This window comes from Chinchilla lanigera, unplaced genomic scaffold (assembly GCF_000276665.1).
Source record: "Chinchilla lanigera isolate Chin_1 unplaced genomic scaffold, ChiLan1.0 scaffold00174, whole genome shotgun sequence".
Lineage (NCBI taxonomy): Eukaryota > Metazoa > Chordata > Mammalia > Rodentia > Chinchillidae > Chinchilla > Chinchilla lanigera.
Genome location: NW_004955575.1, coordinates 326848 through 347073, shown reverse-complemented (window position 1 = coordinate 347073; position 20226 = coordinate 326848). Strand labels below are relative to the sequence as shown.

The 20226-nt window shown below is 42.5% G+C and overlaps 2 protein-coding genes across 6 annotated transcripts in view; one reads left to right on the top strand and one right to left on the bottom strand.

Moving 5' to 3' along the window:
• Window positions 1–16391, bottom strand: part of Bdp1 (B double prime 1, subunit of RNA polymerase III transcription initiation factor IIIB) — a 99587-nt gene extending 83196 nt beyond the window's left edge. For 4 of the 5 annotated variants that reach the window (XM_005413925.2, XM_005413926.2, XM_005413927.2 and 1 more), the window contains exons 1-2: window positions 15941–16391; window positions 1218–1497 (exon numbers count right to left, since the gene is read on the bottom strand). In XM_005413925.2, coding sequence (XP_005413982.1) covers window positions 1218–1497; window positions 15941–16152 — 492 coding nt within the window. In that variant the 5' untranslated portion in view covers window positions 16153–16391. The remainder of the gene's footprint in view (window positions 1–1217; window positions 1498–15940) is intronic. The other variant, XM_005413928.2, reaches the window with a different exon arrangement.
• A 3601-nt stretch (window positions 16392–19992) lies between these two features.
• Window positions 19993–20226, top strand: part of LOC102027587 (small EDRK-rich factor 1) — a 4405-nt gene continuing 4171 nt past the window's right edge. Inside the window, exon 1 of the mRNA XM_005413924.2 lies at window positions 19993–20183. Within this exon, the coding sequence (XP_005413981.1) occupies window positions 20177–20183 (7 nt within the window). The 5' untranslated portion in view covers window positions 19993–20176. The remainder of the gene's footprint in view (window positions 20184–20226) is intronic.

The following is a 20226-nucleotide window of genomic DNA, read 5'->3' as shown; positions in this document are numbered from 1 at the left end:
AACCCTAGACCACCATGGAAAATGAATCGAAAGTCTGACCCCAATCTGGGCAACACAGTGACATAACAAGACTCTGTCTCAAAAATTAAAAGTTTAAAAAAGAGCCAAGCACATTGCTCAGTATGAAGGCCTGGGTTTAATCTCCAGTACCACCAAAACCAGATGTTACTTGGTTTGTTCCTCACCAAAGGCTACCAGTGTTTATTTTTCTCTCAAATGACACCACACTAAACTAAGAACAGAAATCTAGCCAGGCGTGGTGGTGCACATCTATAACCCCAGCACTCGGGAGGCTGAGACAAAAGGATTACCATAAGTTTGAGGCCAACCTGAACTACATAAGTGCAGGAGACCATCCAATGTCAGTTTCTTGACAAAGTCAGGACTGATAGCAGATGCCTGCAAAGCAGGGACTGCATGGGACGGGTGTGCGGCCTCTCTCTCTACTCTCTATTAATCACAGCTTTCCAAATATTCATTGTGCTACTGATAAAGGATGGTTAGGAACCTGAAGGATCAGAACTGGAAGTAGTTAAGGAATGAGAGTCCAGGATGAAAGGCACCCCTCTAGGGTTGAAAGGGGAAGTAAAAGCCACCACAGAGATTTGCGTCAGTCCTCTAACTCCTGTGTGGTGGTGTTCGCACACTGGAACGGGAGGGGAGCGCTGCGCCAGCCTCAGTGCGTGGGAAAACATTAGGCGAACGCCCTGTGTGTGCTGGACTGGCTCTAGATGGAGATATTGTAAATGTGGGTCCTGCTGTGCAGTATACAAGTGAACAATTCTGTGAAAAATTATACCTAATCAAGAACACTTAGTAATTGATCTTTTTGCCTCCTTTTATGTGCTTTAGAAAAGTTGATTTCCTGCTAGGGTTGAGGCCAGTGTGTCAACCATGTCTGAATCTGTAACTAAAATAGAAACCTCATTGTATCTAAGAGTCTCATATGTAATTGCAAAGTATATAATAAAGCAAAAAACATTTCTCTGTGTTGGAGGAGCCTTGCTCCCCTGGCCCACCAAAAGGACCTCTGGTGTCTGCGCTGTTTGTCTCTTCGCCCCTGTCCTTCCCTCCTGCAGGACTCTCCTGCACCTGCTGCAGCCGGGCTGCGTCACATAAGCTAGTGTGGACTACATAGTGAGACACTGACTCAAATAAATAAATAAACAAACAGAAATTTAGAAGGTAACATGAAAATTGTGATTTTTCTCCCTTACCTTCTCTTTTCTCAATTCTTCTTTTAACATTTCCCGTAATTTCTGGGCTTTGTATATTCGGTATCTGTCTGAGCATGGCTGTTTCTCTTTTGTTGGAACGGGTTTTGGCTGTGGAACACCCTGATTAACTGTAGATGAGGGAGGAGACTGTGGAGGAACACTGACACTAGGTTTAGCCAGGCTGGAAGTACTTGATAGTCGCCTTCTCTGCTGGGAAACAGAAGAGGATGATGTACAGGATTCTTCAACATTATTTTCACCACCAATCTTTTCAGCACTACTGAAATTAGAGAAAGAAAAAAAGAACAATTAATCTTTTATCTATACACTAGTTTTAAAGCGTAGTGTGAGCTCAGTATGGTGGCATACACCTGACATCCCAGCACTTGGGAGGCTAAGACAGGGGAACCAAGACTTTGAGGTCAGCCTGGGCTACATATCAAGTTCAATGCCAGCCTCAACTACAATGATACCCTGTCTCAAATACATACACACATACATACATATAAATATAACACCTAATCTGGTAAGATTCCATAGCAGTAAGCGTCATTATTTAAATTTAAAAAGCAAAAAGAATTAAGATGTGCTACATACATGTGTGAACTCATGGTGAATGTGATCATTATGTAATGCAAACAGGTACTAATAAAAATTTTTTTTAATTTTTAAATTGATCTGGGCATGATAAAACAGGCCTATAATTCCAGCACTCCAGAAAGCTGAGACAAAAGAATCACAATTTCAAACACTGCCTGGGCAATTCAGCCAGGTCCCTGTCTCAAAATTTAAAAGGTGTAAGTTTAGGGAAAATGACGGAGCAGTGAGTGCCCGTAACACAGCTTCTCCAGGACAAAGTGTCTGGAGTCTGACAGTAGTTTAGGGAGCCAGCGAAGTTAGAGGCGGTTACTCCAGACCAGGAGGGACTTGACAAATGAGGGGAGGGGTCTAATTGATACAGAAGAAATAAAGGAGAGAGGGGAACCTTGCAAACCTCGCTGCCGGACAGCAGCTGGCCATTCGCTAGCTGGGAGACAAAGTGAAACTACAAACTTCCGCTCACTGAGCCAGAAAACCACATTGGGACTGAGACAGCAGCAGTTGGAACCTGCGAGAAAAATGCAGGAGACTGCTTCCAGAGTGGACTTGCAGTCGACAATGGGTGAGTGCCCGCGGCACAGTGCCCGCGGCCACAGTTGATGTTCCACACAGTCCCTAAGTGGATGGGGCCCCCGGTAGATGGGTGAGGGACAGGTGAGGGACAGCCGCGGGTTGGAGAGCAGGCTGCAGGAATCCCAGTGAGGGGCTGAGGCTAGTGAACACAGCCTGGCTCCTGTGGTCAGAGGCCAGGCTGAGCCTGAGTTACACAGGCCTGGAAGTGCAGCCCGCCGCTGGTGCACACCAGACACGGAGGTCTGCACCCAGCACCGTTCTGGCGGTGGGCTACCACCTCAGACTTCAGGCCTGAACAGAGATAAGGCCTGGCTTGAACTCTGTTCCTTATCCTAGGCTGAGGAAAAGGGTGCCTAGAACAATAGAAAACTTATTATTATTTTTTATTTTATTGAATAATTCTTTATTTTTTTAATTTTTTTTTTTCAGTTTTCCTCCTCGTATTCATTTTCTCCTCAATTTTATTTCATTACTTTCCCCTTTTTTCTTTTATGAGCATGTCTGTTTCTGCATGTGCTTCTCTTCCTCTTACCTTTTTCTTCCAATATAGTTTATGGAAGGCAAGAGAATTCTCTGTTGTCCCTTATATCCCTCCTACTTTTCCTTTTTTTTTTTTTGGTCTTTTTGAGGCAGGGTCTCACTATGCAATTCAGGCTGGCTTTGAGCTCACTTAGTAGCCCAGGCTGGCCTCGAACTCGAAGATCCTCCTGCCTCAGCCTCCCGAGTGCTGGGATTATACGCGCACCACAACACCCAGCTTGTTCTCTTGTTTCTTATTCTGTCTCAAATTTTCTTTTGTTTCCTCTCTTCCTTTTCATTTGTCTCCCATGAGTTTTTTCCCTAATATTCACATCAGTCATAGAGTATTGTCCTGTGGAGGATCACAGGGATAGCTCTCCTTGAAAGAATAGCATTTGTCTCCATTTTCACTAAACCTGGCACTAATTCTGTGTATTGGTACACACAGAGCTGAGTAGGATATTTCTTTACTCCCTCAGTTGGCTTTAAGCAGTGCAAATGGGTCCAGCTGAGGTACTGATGCTTAGCATTTAAAATAATGTGACAGTCAGTGATGCCCCGCTTACAGCTTCCAACTCACATGCCCGAGCTAGGCCAAGTGACACCACCCTGTCTGCTGAGACTGAAGCTCAAGAAAGAACTCAGAGCATGAACGCCGGACATCAAAGCTGAAGCAGGGACCCCAAAACACAAGATACTTCCTCAACTGTGCTATGCAGATTACTCTTTCTGCATACCTCCGTCTGCATGATGCAGAGGTGTATTATGCCTTCTACCGAGCCCAGCTCACAGTCCCTCATACCTTCTGGAGCCACTCCTCTCTGCATGAATTACAGAAATTGTGTTTGGCCTGGGGTCCTTTGTTCCTGTTACCTATTGTTCTAACTGGACTTAGGAGCCCCTGGGCTCCCCACAACTACAGATGTGTATTGGTCTCTTTATTCTCACCTGGGTTGCACTGGAAGTGGCAGATTGGAAATACTTATTGGAATTCCAATAACTTCCCTGCGATTACAAATGTGGACTTCTCCAGACCGCCACAAGGTCAGCTTGGGCTCTCTATGCAGTGCCATCCCCATATCTTCTTTTTTTTTTTTTTTTTTTTTTCTTTGTCTTTTTTGAGACAGTGTCTCGCTCTGCAGTTCAGGCTGACCTTGAGCTCACTTTGTAGCCCAGGCTGGCCTCGAACTCGCAAACAATCCTCCTGCCTCAGCCTCCCAAGTGCTGGGATTACAGGCGTGCACCACCACACCCAGTGCCATCCCCATTTCTTACTACCAACTTTGTGCCCAGTTTCCCCTGCCATCCCCATCTAAACATATTAACATACCTTTACCATCATTAGGATCCTTTGCCACCCCCCCATGTCATCCTTCCCATATCACAAAGCAGAGGTTCAAAACAAATTTTTTTTTTCTTTTGTCTCTTCTCTTCCCCTTTCTGACATTACTCCTAGGCTTCAAATAATTCTGTAAAATCATTGTTGAATGCTGGGAGGTTTTGCTATGAAAAAAGATAGTGGGGCCAGAGATATAGCTCAATGGCACAGCACCTGCCTCCTGACAAGTGCAAAGTCCTGAGTTTGATTCCCAGTACTCCTCCCCACCAAAAAAAGACAGCTGTTGCATTTAGACTTCGGTTGTTATGATGCCTTCAATATAACTCTGGCTTTCTTCTCTAGTGTGAAAGGAGATCCACAACAGGGTCTCATGGTATGTTATCTCTCAACTAACCCTGATAGACACCAGTGTAACAGATTAGCCTCTTACAACTATGGCTGATTTGATTACATAGGAATAACCCTAACTCAGTGGACAATTTCATGCCAGTGAATCTGTCGACTGAGTCCACCATCACACAAAGGGAGAGGGACATCAAGAATCCCTTACTGATGCCGGGCATATAGCTCAGCAGCACAAGCGCCTGCCTGGCAAGCGCAACGTCCTAAGTTCGATTCCTGGTGCAAAAAAAAGAATCCCTTACTGAAGAACTTTAACCGGATCAGACTCTGCAAGAATATTGCAGGCTGGCGGAAAGAAGTCCTGAGTCTGACTAGCTTCAGTACTGTGGTAGAAGGGTCAGAGGAGTTCCAGGATGTAAACACTCAGAATCTTTGGCAAAGAAGTTACTTGGGAATCACAAATGCATTCAGGCTGGCCTTGAACTCACAGTGATCCTCCCACCTTAACCTTCCAAGTGCTGAGATTACAGGCATGTGTCACAACAGGCTCCAAAAAGCAGAATTTTAAAAGCAGCCAGAGAAAAACAATCACATATAAAATTAAACCAATTAGAATCACAATGGAGTTCTCAACACAAACCCTAAAGGCCTGAAGAGCTTGGAGTGAAATATTTCAAGCCCTAAGAGCAAATAACTTCCAACCCAGAAAATACTGTGGCACAGTGCCAGACAACCAGGGACTGGGCCAAACAGGTAGCAACTTCTCCTCCCCAACAAATTGAAGAGACAGGATCTTGAAACAGACTCAGAATCTAAAAGCCAGCTACACCTGCAAGACACTTTGAAGAAGCAGTCATTTCCTAAGGATTCTAAATACTAGCAATAAAGCAACCCACCATAGGCAATTGACAAGCATCACCCCAGGAATTAAACTAAAAAAGGAAAAGAAAATGAGAAGACACTTAAACAAGATGCAGCCCCAGACATCCAGTTCACCAAGGCAAGCCCAGGGAGCATTGAGGTAGGACAATCTGAAAGCCACCCACCTGGCCTCTCTGAAGCGGTAACAACAAAGCAATTGAATGAGGCTCTAGAAAAAGCATAATCCAACAGTTTGTTGCACTCAAGAAACTTAACCCAAAAAGATATTCACAGACTAAAAATTAAAAGACAGAAAACAACATTTCATGCACCAGGACCCCCAAAACAAGCAGGGTTGGCAATTCTGATATCAGAGATGGTAAACATTAAGCTAAAACTGATTAGAAAAGACAAAGAATGTCTCTACATACTAGTTAAAGGAACAATCCAAGAAGAGGAAACACTGATAAACATACATGCACCAAATACTAGAACACCTACCTTTATAAAACAAAAACTGCTAAAATTAAAAGATCAACTAAATACTAACACAATCATCATAGGGGATTTTAACACCTCACTTTTGCAAAGAAGAGACAGGTGAACTAAACAAAAAAACCAATAGAGAAATATCAGAGCTGAATCACACCCTTGAACATTTGGACTTAATAGATATACAGTGGTAACTTGGTTCACAAACTTAATTCGTTTCATGATTCTGGGGAAGATGGCCATGTTCGTGTTTGTGCAGGGAACATGACTGTGATGTCACCCAAAGTGAACTTCATAAACATGCAAATTAAGTAACACCTTCCTGAACAACCGATGGTTCACAAATGAAATTAAAGAAGAAATCAGAGTGTTTCTACAATTAAACAATAGTGATAATACAACACACCAGCACCTATGGGGCACAAGGGAAGCAGTCTTATGAGGAAAATATGTAACAGTGAATACCTATATCAGGAAAAGAGAGCAAGTGCAAATAAACAACTTAATGTTAAACTTCAAACTTCTAGAAAAAGAAGAGTAAGTCAAGCCCAGAGCTTGTAAATAGGAGTAAATTAAAAGAGCAGCAAAAATCAATGCAATGGTGACTAAGATAACAATACAGAGAATCAATAAATCAATGAATGGAAGGAAGAGTTGATTCTCTAAAAGATTAAATAAAATTGACAAACCCTTGGCCAACCTTATCAAGAAAAGGAAAGACTCAAATCCATACAATTAGGAATGAAAAGGGTGAGATCACAATGGATCCTGCAGAAATCCAGATCATCAATACCTACTTCAAGAACCTGTATTATAATAAGACAGAAAAAGCAGAAGAAATGGACAGATTCCTAGATACATATGAAGTATCAAAGTTGAATCAAGAAATAAAAACTCTAAATACATAATATCAGTCAATCAGATTGAAGATGTAAATAAAAACCTACCAACAGGGCCAGAGATAGCCAGCAGCACAGTGCCTGCCAGGCAAGCACAAGATCCTGAGTTTGATTCCCAGTACCAAAAAAAAAAAAAAAAAAAATACCAACAAAGAAAAGCCCAGTCCCTGACAGATTCACAGATTCACCACAGAATTCTACAAGAAATTTAGAGAATACCTAATACTACTACTTCTCAAACTCTTTAATGAAATTGAAAGCGAAGCAATCCTTGCCCAAATGGATTCCTGGAAGCAAGCATTACCCTGATACCAAAACGAGAGAAGGACTTAACCAAGAAAGAGAACTACAGGCCAATCTCCCTAATGAACACAGATGCAAAAACACTAGCAAACAGAATGCAACAAATCATCAAGGAGATTATACACCATGACCAAGTAAGATTCATCCCAGGGATGCAGGGATGGTTCAACATACGCAAATCAATAAATGTAATATATTATATTGACAAAGCCAAGGACAAAAATCATATGATCATCTCAATAGATACAGAAAAAGCTTCTGACAAAATCCAGCACCCATTCATGATAAAAACCCAAAAGAAAATCAGAATAGATGGTCTTTGTCTCAGTCTTACAAAATGACAAACCAACAGCCAACATCATAGTAAATGGATAAAAATTGAAAATCTTTACTCTAATATCAGGCACAAGTCAAGGCTGTCCACTTTCACCACTCTTATTCAAAACAGTTTTGGAAATTTTAGCCACAGCAATTAGACAAGACAAAGAAGAAATAAAGATAGGAAGGAGTTAAATTATCACTATTTGCAGATGACATGATATTCTACATAGAAGACTCCAAAAACTCCACTGAAAGACTTCCAGATTTAATAACCAAATTCTGTAGTGTAGCTAGGTGTGGTGGCACACGCCTACAATCCCAGCACTCAGGAAGCTGAGGCAAGAGGATTGCTGCAAGTTTGAGGCCAGCCTGGGCTACAAAGTGAGTTGGAGGTCAACCTGAACTGCATAGCAAAACCCGTCTCAAAAAATAAATAAATAAAAATAAAAGTACAAAAAAAATTTTCATTTGGAACCAGAAGGGGCATAGCATAGCAATTCTGTGCAACAAAAGCAAGGCGGGGGTTGGGGGGATCACAACTCCTGACTTGAAATTATACTACAAAGGTACTGTGATAAAAACAGCTTTGTACTGGCAAAAAAAACAGACCCAAGGATCAGTGGAACATATTAGAAGATGCAGAAACAACTCCAGACATATTTAGCCATCTTACCTTTGACAAAGGAGCCAAATACCTTTCACTGGAAGAAAGACAGCCTCTTTAATAAGTGGTGCTGGAAAAACTGGCTTTCCATATGCCTAAGACTAAAACTGGCCAGGTGTGGTGCTGCATGCCTGTAATCCCAGTACTTGGGAGGCTCAGGCAGGAGGATTCACTGTGAGTTCAAGTCCAGCCTGGGCTACAGCAAATCCCCTCAAAATAAAGAAAGAAAGAATAAAGCTAGACTCATATCTTTCACCATGCACTAAATTCAAATCAAAATTGATAAAAGATCTAAATATTAAAGCAAAAACACTAAATCTTCTGGAAGATACAATAGGTAGAACCCTAGAAGACATAAGAGAGGGCAAACACTTTATGCATGAAACCCTGACCACATAGGCAATATCACAAAGAAACAACAACTAGCATCTGATCTTATTAAAAAGGTTTTACACAGCAAAAGAAACCACCAACAGAGTGAAGAGACAACCCACGGAGTGGGAAAAAATTTCCACTAGCTGTTCCTCAGACAAAAGTCTAATATCTAGACTATATAAAGAACTCAAAAAAACCAGACCAATCCAAAAATGGGCATTTGTAATGAATGAACACTTCTGAGATGAAATACACATAGGCAAATAAATATATGAAAAAATGTTCACCACCACTGGTTATTTGAGAGATGAACATTAGAACAACACTGAGATTTCATCTCACTCCAGAAAGACTATTGTCAAGAAATCTACCAAACAAATGCTGGTGGGCCTTTAGGGAAAAAGGAACCCTTCTCCACTGTTGGTGGGAGTGCAGACTGGTGCAACTACTGTGGAAACCACTGTGGAGAGTCCTGAAGAAACTAAAACTAGAGTTTCCGTTCAACCCAGTTATTCCCCTCTTGGTATCGTCCCAAAAGCATTAAAAGCATCATACCACAGCGATATATTCACACTAATGCTTACAGTGGCACAGTTTGTAATAGATAAATCTTGCAAACAGCCCAAATTCCCATCAACTGATGAATGGATAAAGATGTGGGTTTTTTTTTTTTTTACAATGGAGTACTATTCTGCCATACAGAAGGATAAGCTTGAGACATCTCTACCTAAACAGATGGACCTTAAGATCATACTCTTTAAGTGAAATAAATTGGACATACATGTTTAAATATCTCATTGTTTCTCTGGTGTGAGAAACTGAAAGTGTAAATAGAGACCAAAATGTGTAACAGGTATTATAATAAATATTGGGAAATGGGGAAAAATGTTCAGATGAGAAGGGGAACTAGGAAAGAGGGAGGGGGAAAAGAAAGAAGGGACAAAGAAAAACCCAGAAGGAAAAAAATGGAAACAAAGCTTTTCTAAATAAGGAGGAGAAGAGAGGTTGAAGACAGCGGAGGGTAAGAGAAGAGAGGGGACGGGATGGGGAAAAAAGAAACAAGGTACATCACGTTCAGGTACAAACTCCCTATGATGAAAATTATCATTATGTATATCTAAAATGTACCAACAAAATTTTAAAATACTAAAAAAAAGAAAAAAAGTGAAATCAGAAGACACCGTGAAAATCCAGAAGATAGATCTACTTCAAAAAATTACACTCCAACAAATTAGCAAATTTTAAAGCAACTGACAGATTCCTAGATACATCTAAACTATCAAAACTAATCCAAGAAGACATAAATATGCTTAACAACCCAATAACAAGCAATGAAATTGACACAGTAATAAAGAAATTACCAACTAACAAAAGCCCAAACCAGTCACAATGGCATACACCTGTAATCCTAGAACTTGGGAAGCTGAAGGAGGACTGCAGTGAGTTAGAGGCCATCCTCAATGACACAGAAAGTTCAAGGACAGCCTGGACTACACAGGGAGACACTGTCTCAAAAAAAACAAACAACCACAACCAAAAAAACGAAGCCCAAGACCTGATGGATGCACTGCTGAATTCCATAAAATTTTTAAGGATGTTATATCACCAATACTCTTCAAAAACATTGAAAGTGATGAAGTGCTCCCAAATTCATTTATGGAAGCCAGTATCACCCTGATCTGAAAACCAGATAAAGACCCAACTAAAAAAGAAAACTAAAGGCCAATCTCCTTAATAAACACAGAAGCAAAAATCCTCAACAAAGTATTAGCAAACAGAATGCAACTCATTATCAAAAAAAATCATACATCATGAAGAAGTAAGTTTTATCCTAGAGATGCAAGGATGGTTCAACATACATAAGTCAATAAACACAATATATCTCATGAACAGAAGCAAGGTCAAAAACATATGATCATGTCAACAGACACAGAAAAAGCTTTCGATAAAAGCCAATACCCCCATGATAAAATCTCTGAATAAAACAGGGATAGTAGGACCATACCTGAATATGATAAAAGCTACTTACAACAAACCAATAGCCAGCATCACACTAAACGAAAAAAATAGAAGCATTTCCCCTAAAATCAGGAACAAAGCAAGGATGTCCACTATTACCTCTTCTATTCAACATTAGCCAGAGCAATTCGGAAAGAGTACGAAATAAAAGGGATATATATAGGAAAGGAAGAACTCAAATTATCATTATTTGTAGTGACACAATACTCCACCTAGATGGCCCAAAGAACAACAACAAAAAACTCTTAGAACAACCAATTTCAATAAAGTAACAGAATACAAGATCAACACACAAAAATCATTACCATTTGTGTTCACCAATAATAAGCTAGATAAACAAACTATGAAAACAACACTATTCACAGTAGCTTTAAGAAACAGGAAATACCTAGGAATTAACCTTACCAAAGAAGTGAAAGATCTCTACAAAGAAAACTACAGTACTCTGAAAATGGAAATTGAAAAGGACATCAGAAAACAGATGTCCCCTGCTCCTGGGTAGGGAGAACCAATAGTGTCAAAATGGCTATACTTCCAAAACTGTTATACAGGTTCAATGCAGTCCCAATCAAAATACCAACAGCAGCCGGGCACAGCGGTACACACCTGTAATCCCAGCACTGGGGAGGCTGAGGCAGGAAGGCAGATGTGGGTTTAAAGGACAGCCTGGACTACACAGTGAGTTCAAGGCTAGCCTACACTACATAGTGAGACTCTACCTCCAAAAAACAAATACCAACAGCGTACTTTACAGATCTAGAGAAAACAATCCTAAAAGTCACATGGAGCCAGAAGAGATCCAGAACAGCAAAAACAATTTGGGGCAACAAGAGCAAAGCAGGAGCCATAGCCATACCTGACTTCCAGCTATACTACAAAGCAATACTGATAAAAACAGTTCAACACTAAAAAAACAATTTTAACTTGGGGATTTAGCTCAGCGGCACAGCGCCTGCCTGGCAAGCGCAAGGTCATGAGTTCAATTCCCGGTACTGGGAAAAAAAAAAAAAAAAACAGTACAACACTAAAACAAAGACATACACATGGATCAATGGGACAGAAGTGAGTAAACAGGAATTTCTCCAGACACAGTCAACTATTTGATCTTTGACAAAGGGGCCAAGAAGATATGTTGGAGGAAAGACAACCTATTCAACAAGTGGTGCTGGGAAAACTGGTTATCTGCTTGGAAAGACTGAAACAGGACTCTTATCCCTCACCATATACTAAAGAAAACAAAATGGGTCAAAGATCTAAATATTAAACCTACTGGAAGATAAAATAGATAAAACACTTGAAGACAGATGTAAGAAAGGATTTTCTAAACAGAACTTCAACTGCACAAGAAGTAACAGCAAGAATCAACAATTGTGATTATATCAGACTAAAAAGCTTCTGTACAGCAAAAGAATTAGTAGCTCAGCATGGTTGCACATGTTTGTATTTCCAGCACTGGGGAGTCTGAGGCAGGAAAATCAGCATGAGTTTGAGGCCAGCACTCTGAGAGGCTGGGTTACATAGTAAGTTCAAGGCCAGTTTGAACTAGTGAGACCCTGTCTCAAAACTCCCAATCAACCAGGTCAATCCAATCAATTAGTGAAGAGATGACCAATAGGATGGGAAAAAAATTTTGCCCAGGCTGAACTACATAACAAGACCCTGTCTCTAAATTAATTAATTAATTAATTAAAATAAAAGGAGGAGGACAAGGAGATAGACCTCTTGCAATAGGAAAGTGGACCAAGGGAACAAGACTGAGGGAAACGAGGGGAAGGAGAAATAAGTAGAGTAAAGATGTGCCATGGACAGGAATCTAATAACCTCAATTAATGTAAATATCACCTCATAATGTGAGCTATGGTAAATCATACCAACAAGAATGAAAAATGGGATGGGGAATTGAAAGGGGAGGGAGGGTAAGGAAAGAAGGGGATTAAAAAAGAATAAACAAGGTCCGGGGATGTAGCTCAGAGGCATCAGCGCTTCCCTGGCAAGCCTGAGGTCATGAATTCGATTCCCAGGACCAAAAAAAAAAAAAAAAACAAGCGTGGTGTGTACATGTAACCACTCCCCAAGATGACTATAAACTTCATAAACTGAAAACATGTACTAATAAAATTTAAAATGTATTTAAAGTTAAAAAAATTTAGGGGCCAAGGATATAGCTCAGCAGCAGAGTGCCTGCCTGGCAAGCATGAGTCCTGAGTTTAATTCCCAGTACCAAAAAGAAAAAAAAAAAGTTAAAAAATTTTAAAAGGGCGAGGTGGTCAGTATGAAGGTTCTGGGGTTCAATCCCCATTTTCCCAAAAAATGAAGAATCTCAACACTCTGAGAGGCTGAGGCAGGAAGGATGCAAGCACAAACGTACCCTGAGCAACCAAATGACTTAGTGAGATCCTGTCTGAAAATTTAAAAAAAGGAGGGCTGGGGATGTAGCTAAGTGGGAAGCTACTGGGTTTAATGCCCAGCACTGCCAAAAAAATAAAAAATGAAAACAAAAAGTGGGATGTGGAGGTACAGTTCAGTGGAAAGCATGAGCCTTAGGGTATGTGAAGCCCCAGGTTCAATTTCTGCCAACAAAAGAAAGAAAAAGAAAAAGAAAAAAGAAAAAAGGAAAAAGGAAAAGGAAAAGAAAAAGAAAAAGAAAAAAAAGAAAGAAAGAACCAAAAGGTGAAAAAGAAAAGAAAAATAGGGCCAGGGATATAGCTTAGCTGTTGCAGCACCTGCCTGGCAAGGGTGAGGTCCTGAGTTCCATTCCCAGTACCCACAAAAAAAAAGAAAGAAAAAGAAAAATCAATGACTTGAGATCTAAATTAATTAAAACAGAAGTTCCAACAACATTTGTTTAAAACCTTTTAAACAGTTGCAAATTCTAATGAAGATCAGTAATCTTTCTCAAACTGTCAAGTCCCTAACCACACTAGAGCACATGATTATATGCTAAGCACTAATCCAAACAAAAATTTTTTTAAAAAGCCTACATAACTTAATTTTAATTACTACATATCCAAGGGAGCTAGGAATGTGGCACTCACCTCTAATCCCAGAACTCGGGAGGCTGAGGCAGGAAGGAAACAACTTCTAATGTACTATGGCACTGTAGGATAACTATGATTGGCCACAACTTACTTTAGATCTCAAAACAGCTAACACAAAGGATTTGGAATATTCCCAACACAAAGAAATGACAAACTTTTGAGGTGATCTGTGTACCAATTACTCTGATCATTATACATTGTATGTACTGAAATAGTACACTGTATCCCACAAGTATATACAATTACTATGTATCAAAAAAAAATTGTTTGAATACAGGAAAGAAAAAAGGAAATATAAGTCAAGATGTAAAAGTCTACTTTTCTGCTGTAGGAAAGTCTACTTTTCTATACCTACAATCCCAGCACTTGGCAGGCTGAGGTAGGAGGCTCACTGCTAGTTTGAGGCCAGCCTGGGCTACATAGTGATTTCAAGGTCACCCTGAACAACATAGCAGGACTGTGTCTCAAAAAAAAAAAAAAAAGCTATTTTTTTCATATTTTACAATTAGTTCTGGGGCCAGAGATAGTTCAGTGGCATAAGTGCCTGCCTGGCAAGCGCAAGGTCCTGAGTTTAATTCCCAGTACCAAAAAAAAAAAAAAAAAAAAACTCATACAATTAGTTTTACCTAAGATTGGAAAATACTAAGAATAATCTTTCCAGAAAATCTCCCACTTAAATTCCTATCTGGAGGCCGGACATGTAGCTCAGTTGTAGAGAGTTTGCCTAGCATGCATTAAGGCCCTTCAATTCAATCCCCAGTACTGGCAAAAAAAAAAAAAAAATCATCTCAGCCCTTTTAACAATACACACAGCGTTCCCACTTTGCCCAATTTTGCTGAACACCCAGACAGAACAGATAAGCTAGTGATTTTTACAACTAGCAAAGACCTACCTAGGGGCTGGGGATTTAGCTCAGTGGCAAAGCGCCTGCCTGGCAAGCGCAAGGTCGTGAGTTCGGTTCCCGGTACCGGAGAAAAACCAAAACCAAAAAAAAAAAAAAAAAAAGACCTACCTAAATGGGGGAAACGCTATGATTAAAAAACAAAATATGCTCCCTAATGTCAACTCTAAGGAAACAAGCATTGTCGAGAATAAATGCCTCAAGACTATATTCTTTAACAGGTGGCACAAGCCTGTAATCCCAGCACTTTGGAGGCTGAAGCAGGCCGTGAGTTTGAGGCCAGCACTAGGTAGTCAGTCCAAGGCCAGCCTGGACTACAAAATGGAAACCCTGTCTCAACAACCCGCCTCCGCCAAAAAATGACTACAGTAAATTACTAATCATCACGCATTCATACACAATTAACAAAATCGCTAAGAACTTTATTAGTTTACCAGTGACTGGTACTGGTATCTTCATTTTGAGTAGAAATTTTGAAGTAGATTCACGTAAAAAAAAAAAAAAAAAAAAAAAAACCTTGGAAATGACAAAGCATCACCGAGCTATCAAAATACCCTATACCTACAGCACCAGTTTACGGTAATATAGGCAGTTGTGTTCCCTCCAAAAAAAAATTTTCGCCTTTCTGTCACAGTAAAACACAATTTGTACCACCTCACTGTCACTTAACAGCGCTAGTTGTTTACTGGTTTCCTCCCATATGCAACATAAAACAGAACACCTTATTAACCTGGCATCTCCTACATTTAATTACTCTGCACAGTCATCTTTTTCAAAAACTAGTAACTTTTAGGGGACAACTATTGTGCTCTGTCCTGCGCGAGACAGCTTATACGAGTCATCTCTGACTTCCATTCAAAGTCCTAAAGAAGGTAGTAGTACCCTTATTTAATAGGAGAATACATTCTGCCCCGAAAAAAATCTATTTCTGTTAAGTACAAGAGTCCCAAATACAAACGCCGGACACGACGCGCAAGCCACGCTTCTCGGCTGAGCAAACGTGGTCAGCGTGAACACCACCACCCTAACGCCAAATGCGGCAACTAGACTTCCTTGCCAGGAGCAGCAGCCAGCAGCGGCGCTGTGGTACAGCGGCAGGGCGCTTGCCTAGCACGCTTGACGTCTTGGGTTCGAGCCCCAGTGCCGGAGAGAGGAAAGAAAGGGCCACACAACTGTTATTTTAAAAATGTAAGTACTGCTTAATAAATTAAAAACTAATGTCAATAAAGCATTCTACAATAATGAGAAAGCACGGTGAGATTGTGGCTATTATCCTTGGATTGCCAGCCCTGCCGGTGGAAGTCATGCGGTCCTCGCGATCTACAGACGGTGACGAATCACACCAGCCGCACCCCGCGCAGCACAGGGACAAACTGCAGTTTGGTTTCCTCGGGCTCCAAGGAAAGACTTACTGCAAAGGCGGGAGCTCTCTTACAAGTGCACTTACTCGCTTCATAATCCCTCAGCAGCGCTTACCTGCTCGTGGGAGCCTTTTCCTGGGGTTCCGCTCCCCCGAAATCCGCGGCGGGCACATCTGCGGGCTCCACTGGCTTCGGAGCGGGCTCCGCGGCAGGTTCCGGTGGCCTGGCGGCCTCCTGGCCACGCTGCGGCTTGGCAGCAGCGGAGCCCCGGGCGCCACCACCGGGCCTGACATTCGGCTTCACGCTAAGGCGCGCCCTGCGGAACATGGCGGAGCCAGGGGTCCCGGGGAGGCGGCTCCACGGCCGCGCTCAGCCCCGAGGCCCGGCCGCTGCCCGAGAGAGGGCTGGGGCCTACGCCCTCCCCACAAGGCCACCCCACCAGCCCTGCGGACAGCTACCGCAGTTTCGTGCCCCCACCACCGCCTCCTCGCTCCCGCCGCCGCCTCTTCTTCATGACCCTGCCACACTAGTAGCTAAGTTTCTCCCGGCTCCGGGCTCCCCCGCCCGCAGAGATTGCCGGAACTACCTATGACGATTGCGTAATCATCAAGCGCCTCCGGTGACGTCAGATCGGGGCGTCGGGAACCATAGTAACTGCTAAACTGTGCAGTTTGGGTTATCTTTGGACTGCCAATTGAGGCGCAAAGATATGCTCCCTCCTCCAGGCGTCCTTAGAAGTTTTTTTTGTTTGTTTTTTTGTTTTTTAGGAGAGGGGTTGTTTTTGTTTCTGTTTTTGTTTTTGAGACAGGGTCTCGCTATGCAGTTCAGGCTGGCCTTGAGCTCACTTCGTAGCCCAAGTTGATTTCGAACTCCAATGATACTCCTGCCTCAGCCCCTGGAGTGCTGGGAGTACAGGTGTGCGCCACCACTCCCAGCAAAAATTGTTGAAAAGAGAGGAAGGAGGCAAGCAATTTCTCAGTTGAAACCTTTTTTTATCCTCTTTCTGGTGCTGAGAATCGCACCTAGCTCCCGCCCCCCAGCCCCCACCCGGCTCCTTATCTCAAACCCTTACAGAAACTATTAAAGTCACTGGCCCATTTTGTTTTTTAGAGGGTCCCCAGAGGCAGTTAAAAACTTTTAGAGCCGGGCGTGGTGGTGCATGCCTGTAATCCCAGCACCCGAGAGGCAGAGGCAGGAGGATCATTGCAAGTTCGAGACCAGCCTGGGCTACAAAGTGAGCTCAAGGCCAGCCTGAACTGCATGGCGAGACCCTGTCTCAAACAGACAAAAAATAAGAAGAAAAAAAAAAACTTTGCGAGCAGGGCCTAATCACAAGTGTATCCTCAGGACTTAATAATTTTAAATAGAGTACAGGGGCTGGGGATTTAGCTCAGTGGCAGTCCTGCCTGGCAAGTGCAAGGTCCTGAGTTCAATTCTTGGTACCGGAAAAAAACACCAACAACAGCAAAAAAGATGTCTTTTCTAAATAGAGTAGAACGTAGACTAGACAATGTGGTGTGAGGAAATTGATGATGGTTACCTCCTTGGGAGTAACTAAGTTTCTGCAAAACATATCGTGGGATTAAGACCTTGTATACTTTTAAATGTGAATATCTTCGCCATCCAAAAATTCTTATAGTCGAAACGTTGCAGGTTAATGTATTTTTAATCTGCTTCAAGAGTAGCAATAGGCTGGGGATATAGCTCAGCGGCACAGCGCCTGCCTGTCAAGCACAAGGTCCTGAATTCAATTCCTAGTACCAAAAAAAAAAAAAAAAAAAAAAAAAAAAAAAAAAAAAAAAAACCAAGATTTTGTGGGTTGGGGAGAAGAAAAGGAAATGAACAAACAAGGTAATTTAAGAACATATTAAACGCCATAAAAGAAATTTAAATGGTGATATGATAGACAGTAATGGGAGGCTGGCAGTAAGGTGTTAAGGAAGCCTTTCAATGATCGGAAGAAAAATAACCAAAGTAAGGTGGGTCCTGAGGTAGAGCAGTGTTTGAATCTGTGATATAAATCTCGAGACCAATGAAAAGGTTGAAGGGAGGGGAAAGAATGGGAAATAAAAAGAATTAAGATATATCATGCACAGGTACAGATTCCCTATAATGAATGTGGTCATTATGTGTAACAAACGTACCAATAAAAATTAATTTAATCATAAAACATTTGTTATTCACATTTGAGAAGTAAATTCCTAGTGGTATCAGTAATTTAAAAATTCTCCAGTTCTTTCTGGCAACATTCTTGTGTACATGATGTCCATTGTGTGTACCCCTACAACTCAAGGACTATAATTTCAGTTGCAAAGAGAAAACTCAATTAGACTTTAATTGAGAACACAGAAACAACTCTTACCACTTACTTTCCACCTTCCCTCCTTGGAAGATCTCTATATTTCCATAAATAACTGGGTCAGAAAGTTAATCTTTTCCCCCTGCTCAGTTTACTCAGGAAATTCACCAGACCCGGAAGCAGTGGGGTGGACTTGGACGGGGGATGCTAAGGGTGCTCTTAAGGGTGCAAGAATAATAGGTAATATATTGAGTGCCACTATATGGTGATGCTTCACATACGAATTCATTAATGAAGGTACAGCTACTTCCCCAATTAACAAGTAAGGAAGCTTTAACACAATGGAATAACTTGCCTGATTTGACATGGCTATTAATTGGTAGAGCAGGACTTTCAACCCACACATGGCATCCCAAAGCCATTCTGCCAAGTTCTCTAAAATAGTTGATGTTTCTTTGTTTGAGGTGGACGGGGCCTCACTAAATTGCCCAAGCTAGGCTCAATTCTGCCTCAACTTCCCAGAGTGCTGAGATCACAGGTGTGCACCATCACAGCCCAGGTTTGTTTTTTGTTTTTTTTGTTTGTTTTTTTTTTTGGTTTTTTTCCGGTATCGAGAATTGAACTCATGACCCTGCGCTTGCCAGGCAGGCACTGTGCCACTGAGCTAAATCCCCAGCCCCCAGCCCCAGTTTAATAGTCGATTATATAAGGTAGTAATTGTTTAAATTTGGCCATTGGCCCTAGAGCGTTCAAGTCATATTTGTAAATATTTGAAGTCTTCCATAATAAAACATTTTTTGAACACCCAGACAATTTTAAGGGTGCCCAGAACATCAGTTTGTAATGGTAGAATAGGCGAGATAATAGGCATGGGCCAAACGAATGACACTAGTACCTTTCACACACATCACCCCCACAGCCCCCTCCGGCTGCACGATGGAGCTCCAACTCCAAGCCTCAAGGCGTGTCCGACAAGTGCTCCGCCACTGAGCTACACCACAGCCCTTTGCAAAGATATTCATACATTTGTTTCTAGTAGGAGCAGTTGGTCCTCAAGTGTTTACGTGGGCTCAGAGGTTATCGTGGACTCTTCTGAATCCTGCTTTCTTCGCCCACGAAAGGGTTCTGAGATAATATGGGAAATTAATAGGCTCCAGAACCCATGTTAAATTTGATTCTCACCTCTCCTTATTCCTACTTGTGAGGTTGTAACAGAAAATGCCCCCCACCCTGCGCGCCAGTATACTTGTTTCTTAGTTGCCCAGCTAATAGTTCCTGTTCCAGTTCCGGTTGCTCCTGTCTCTTAGAAACTGCTGGTCACTGTGATGCATATTGTAAGAACCAATCTCCAATTGACAAGCCCTTCTGCCTCTACTTCCTGCTTGCTTATCCCATATAAGCCCGAGACCACCGGAGGGCAGGGCCCGATATTTTGGGAATGATCCCAATCCTTGCCCATCGACGTAAAATAAATCTGCCTCCAATCCCTGGGTGTTGTTTCCATGTTTCTGCCTGGCACTGCAAGGTCAGTGTTGCACAATGAAGCCCACCGTGCAGGGCTGTTGCTAGAACAAGGAAGAAAATGTCAGTGCAGGGTGCACACCACCCTCTGCAGCTAAGCTTCAATCTGTTCAGTCTCCCTCTCCTATCTGCCTTGCAAGAGAATGAAGAAAGCAACCATCCTTTGTGGAAAAGTTAGATATTGTGTTTATTGTCGTTTGCTATCTACAACGGCTGGCTAGGCCCGGGTGCAGACACGCACGGGGGAAAATCCTCGCACGCCTACAACGCTCAGCCCTCGGCACCCACACTCCAGAGCCCCGCGCCCGCGCGGGAAAGCAGCGAGCGCCACGCCCCCTGGGCGCGCACGCGCAGACGCTCTCGGGCCACGCGGGTAGCGGGGCCGCCGGCTGTGGGAACGGAGGCGTCGCCCCGCGGAGAGCCGGCGCGCGCTCAGATTTCCAGGGTGACGGGTGGCCTCAGCCGCGGAGCGTGCGAGGGAGCCGTTGCTGGTCCGGGCTGCTCTCCTTTAGGCTCCGTGGGGTGGTCGGCATGGCCCGTGAGTGCGCGGCCCGATGGGAGCGTCCGGACGGCGGGGCGGC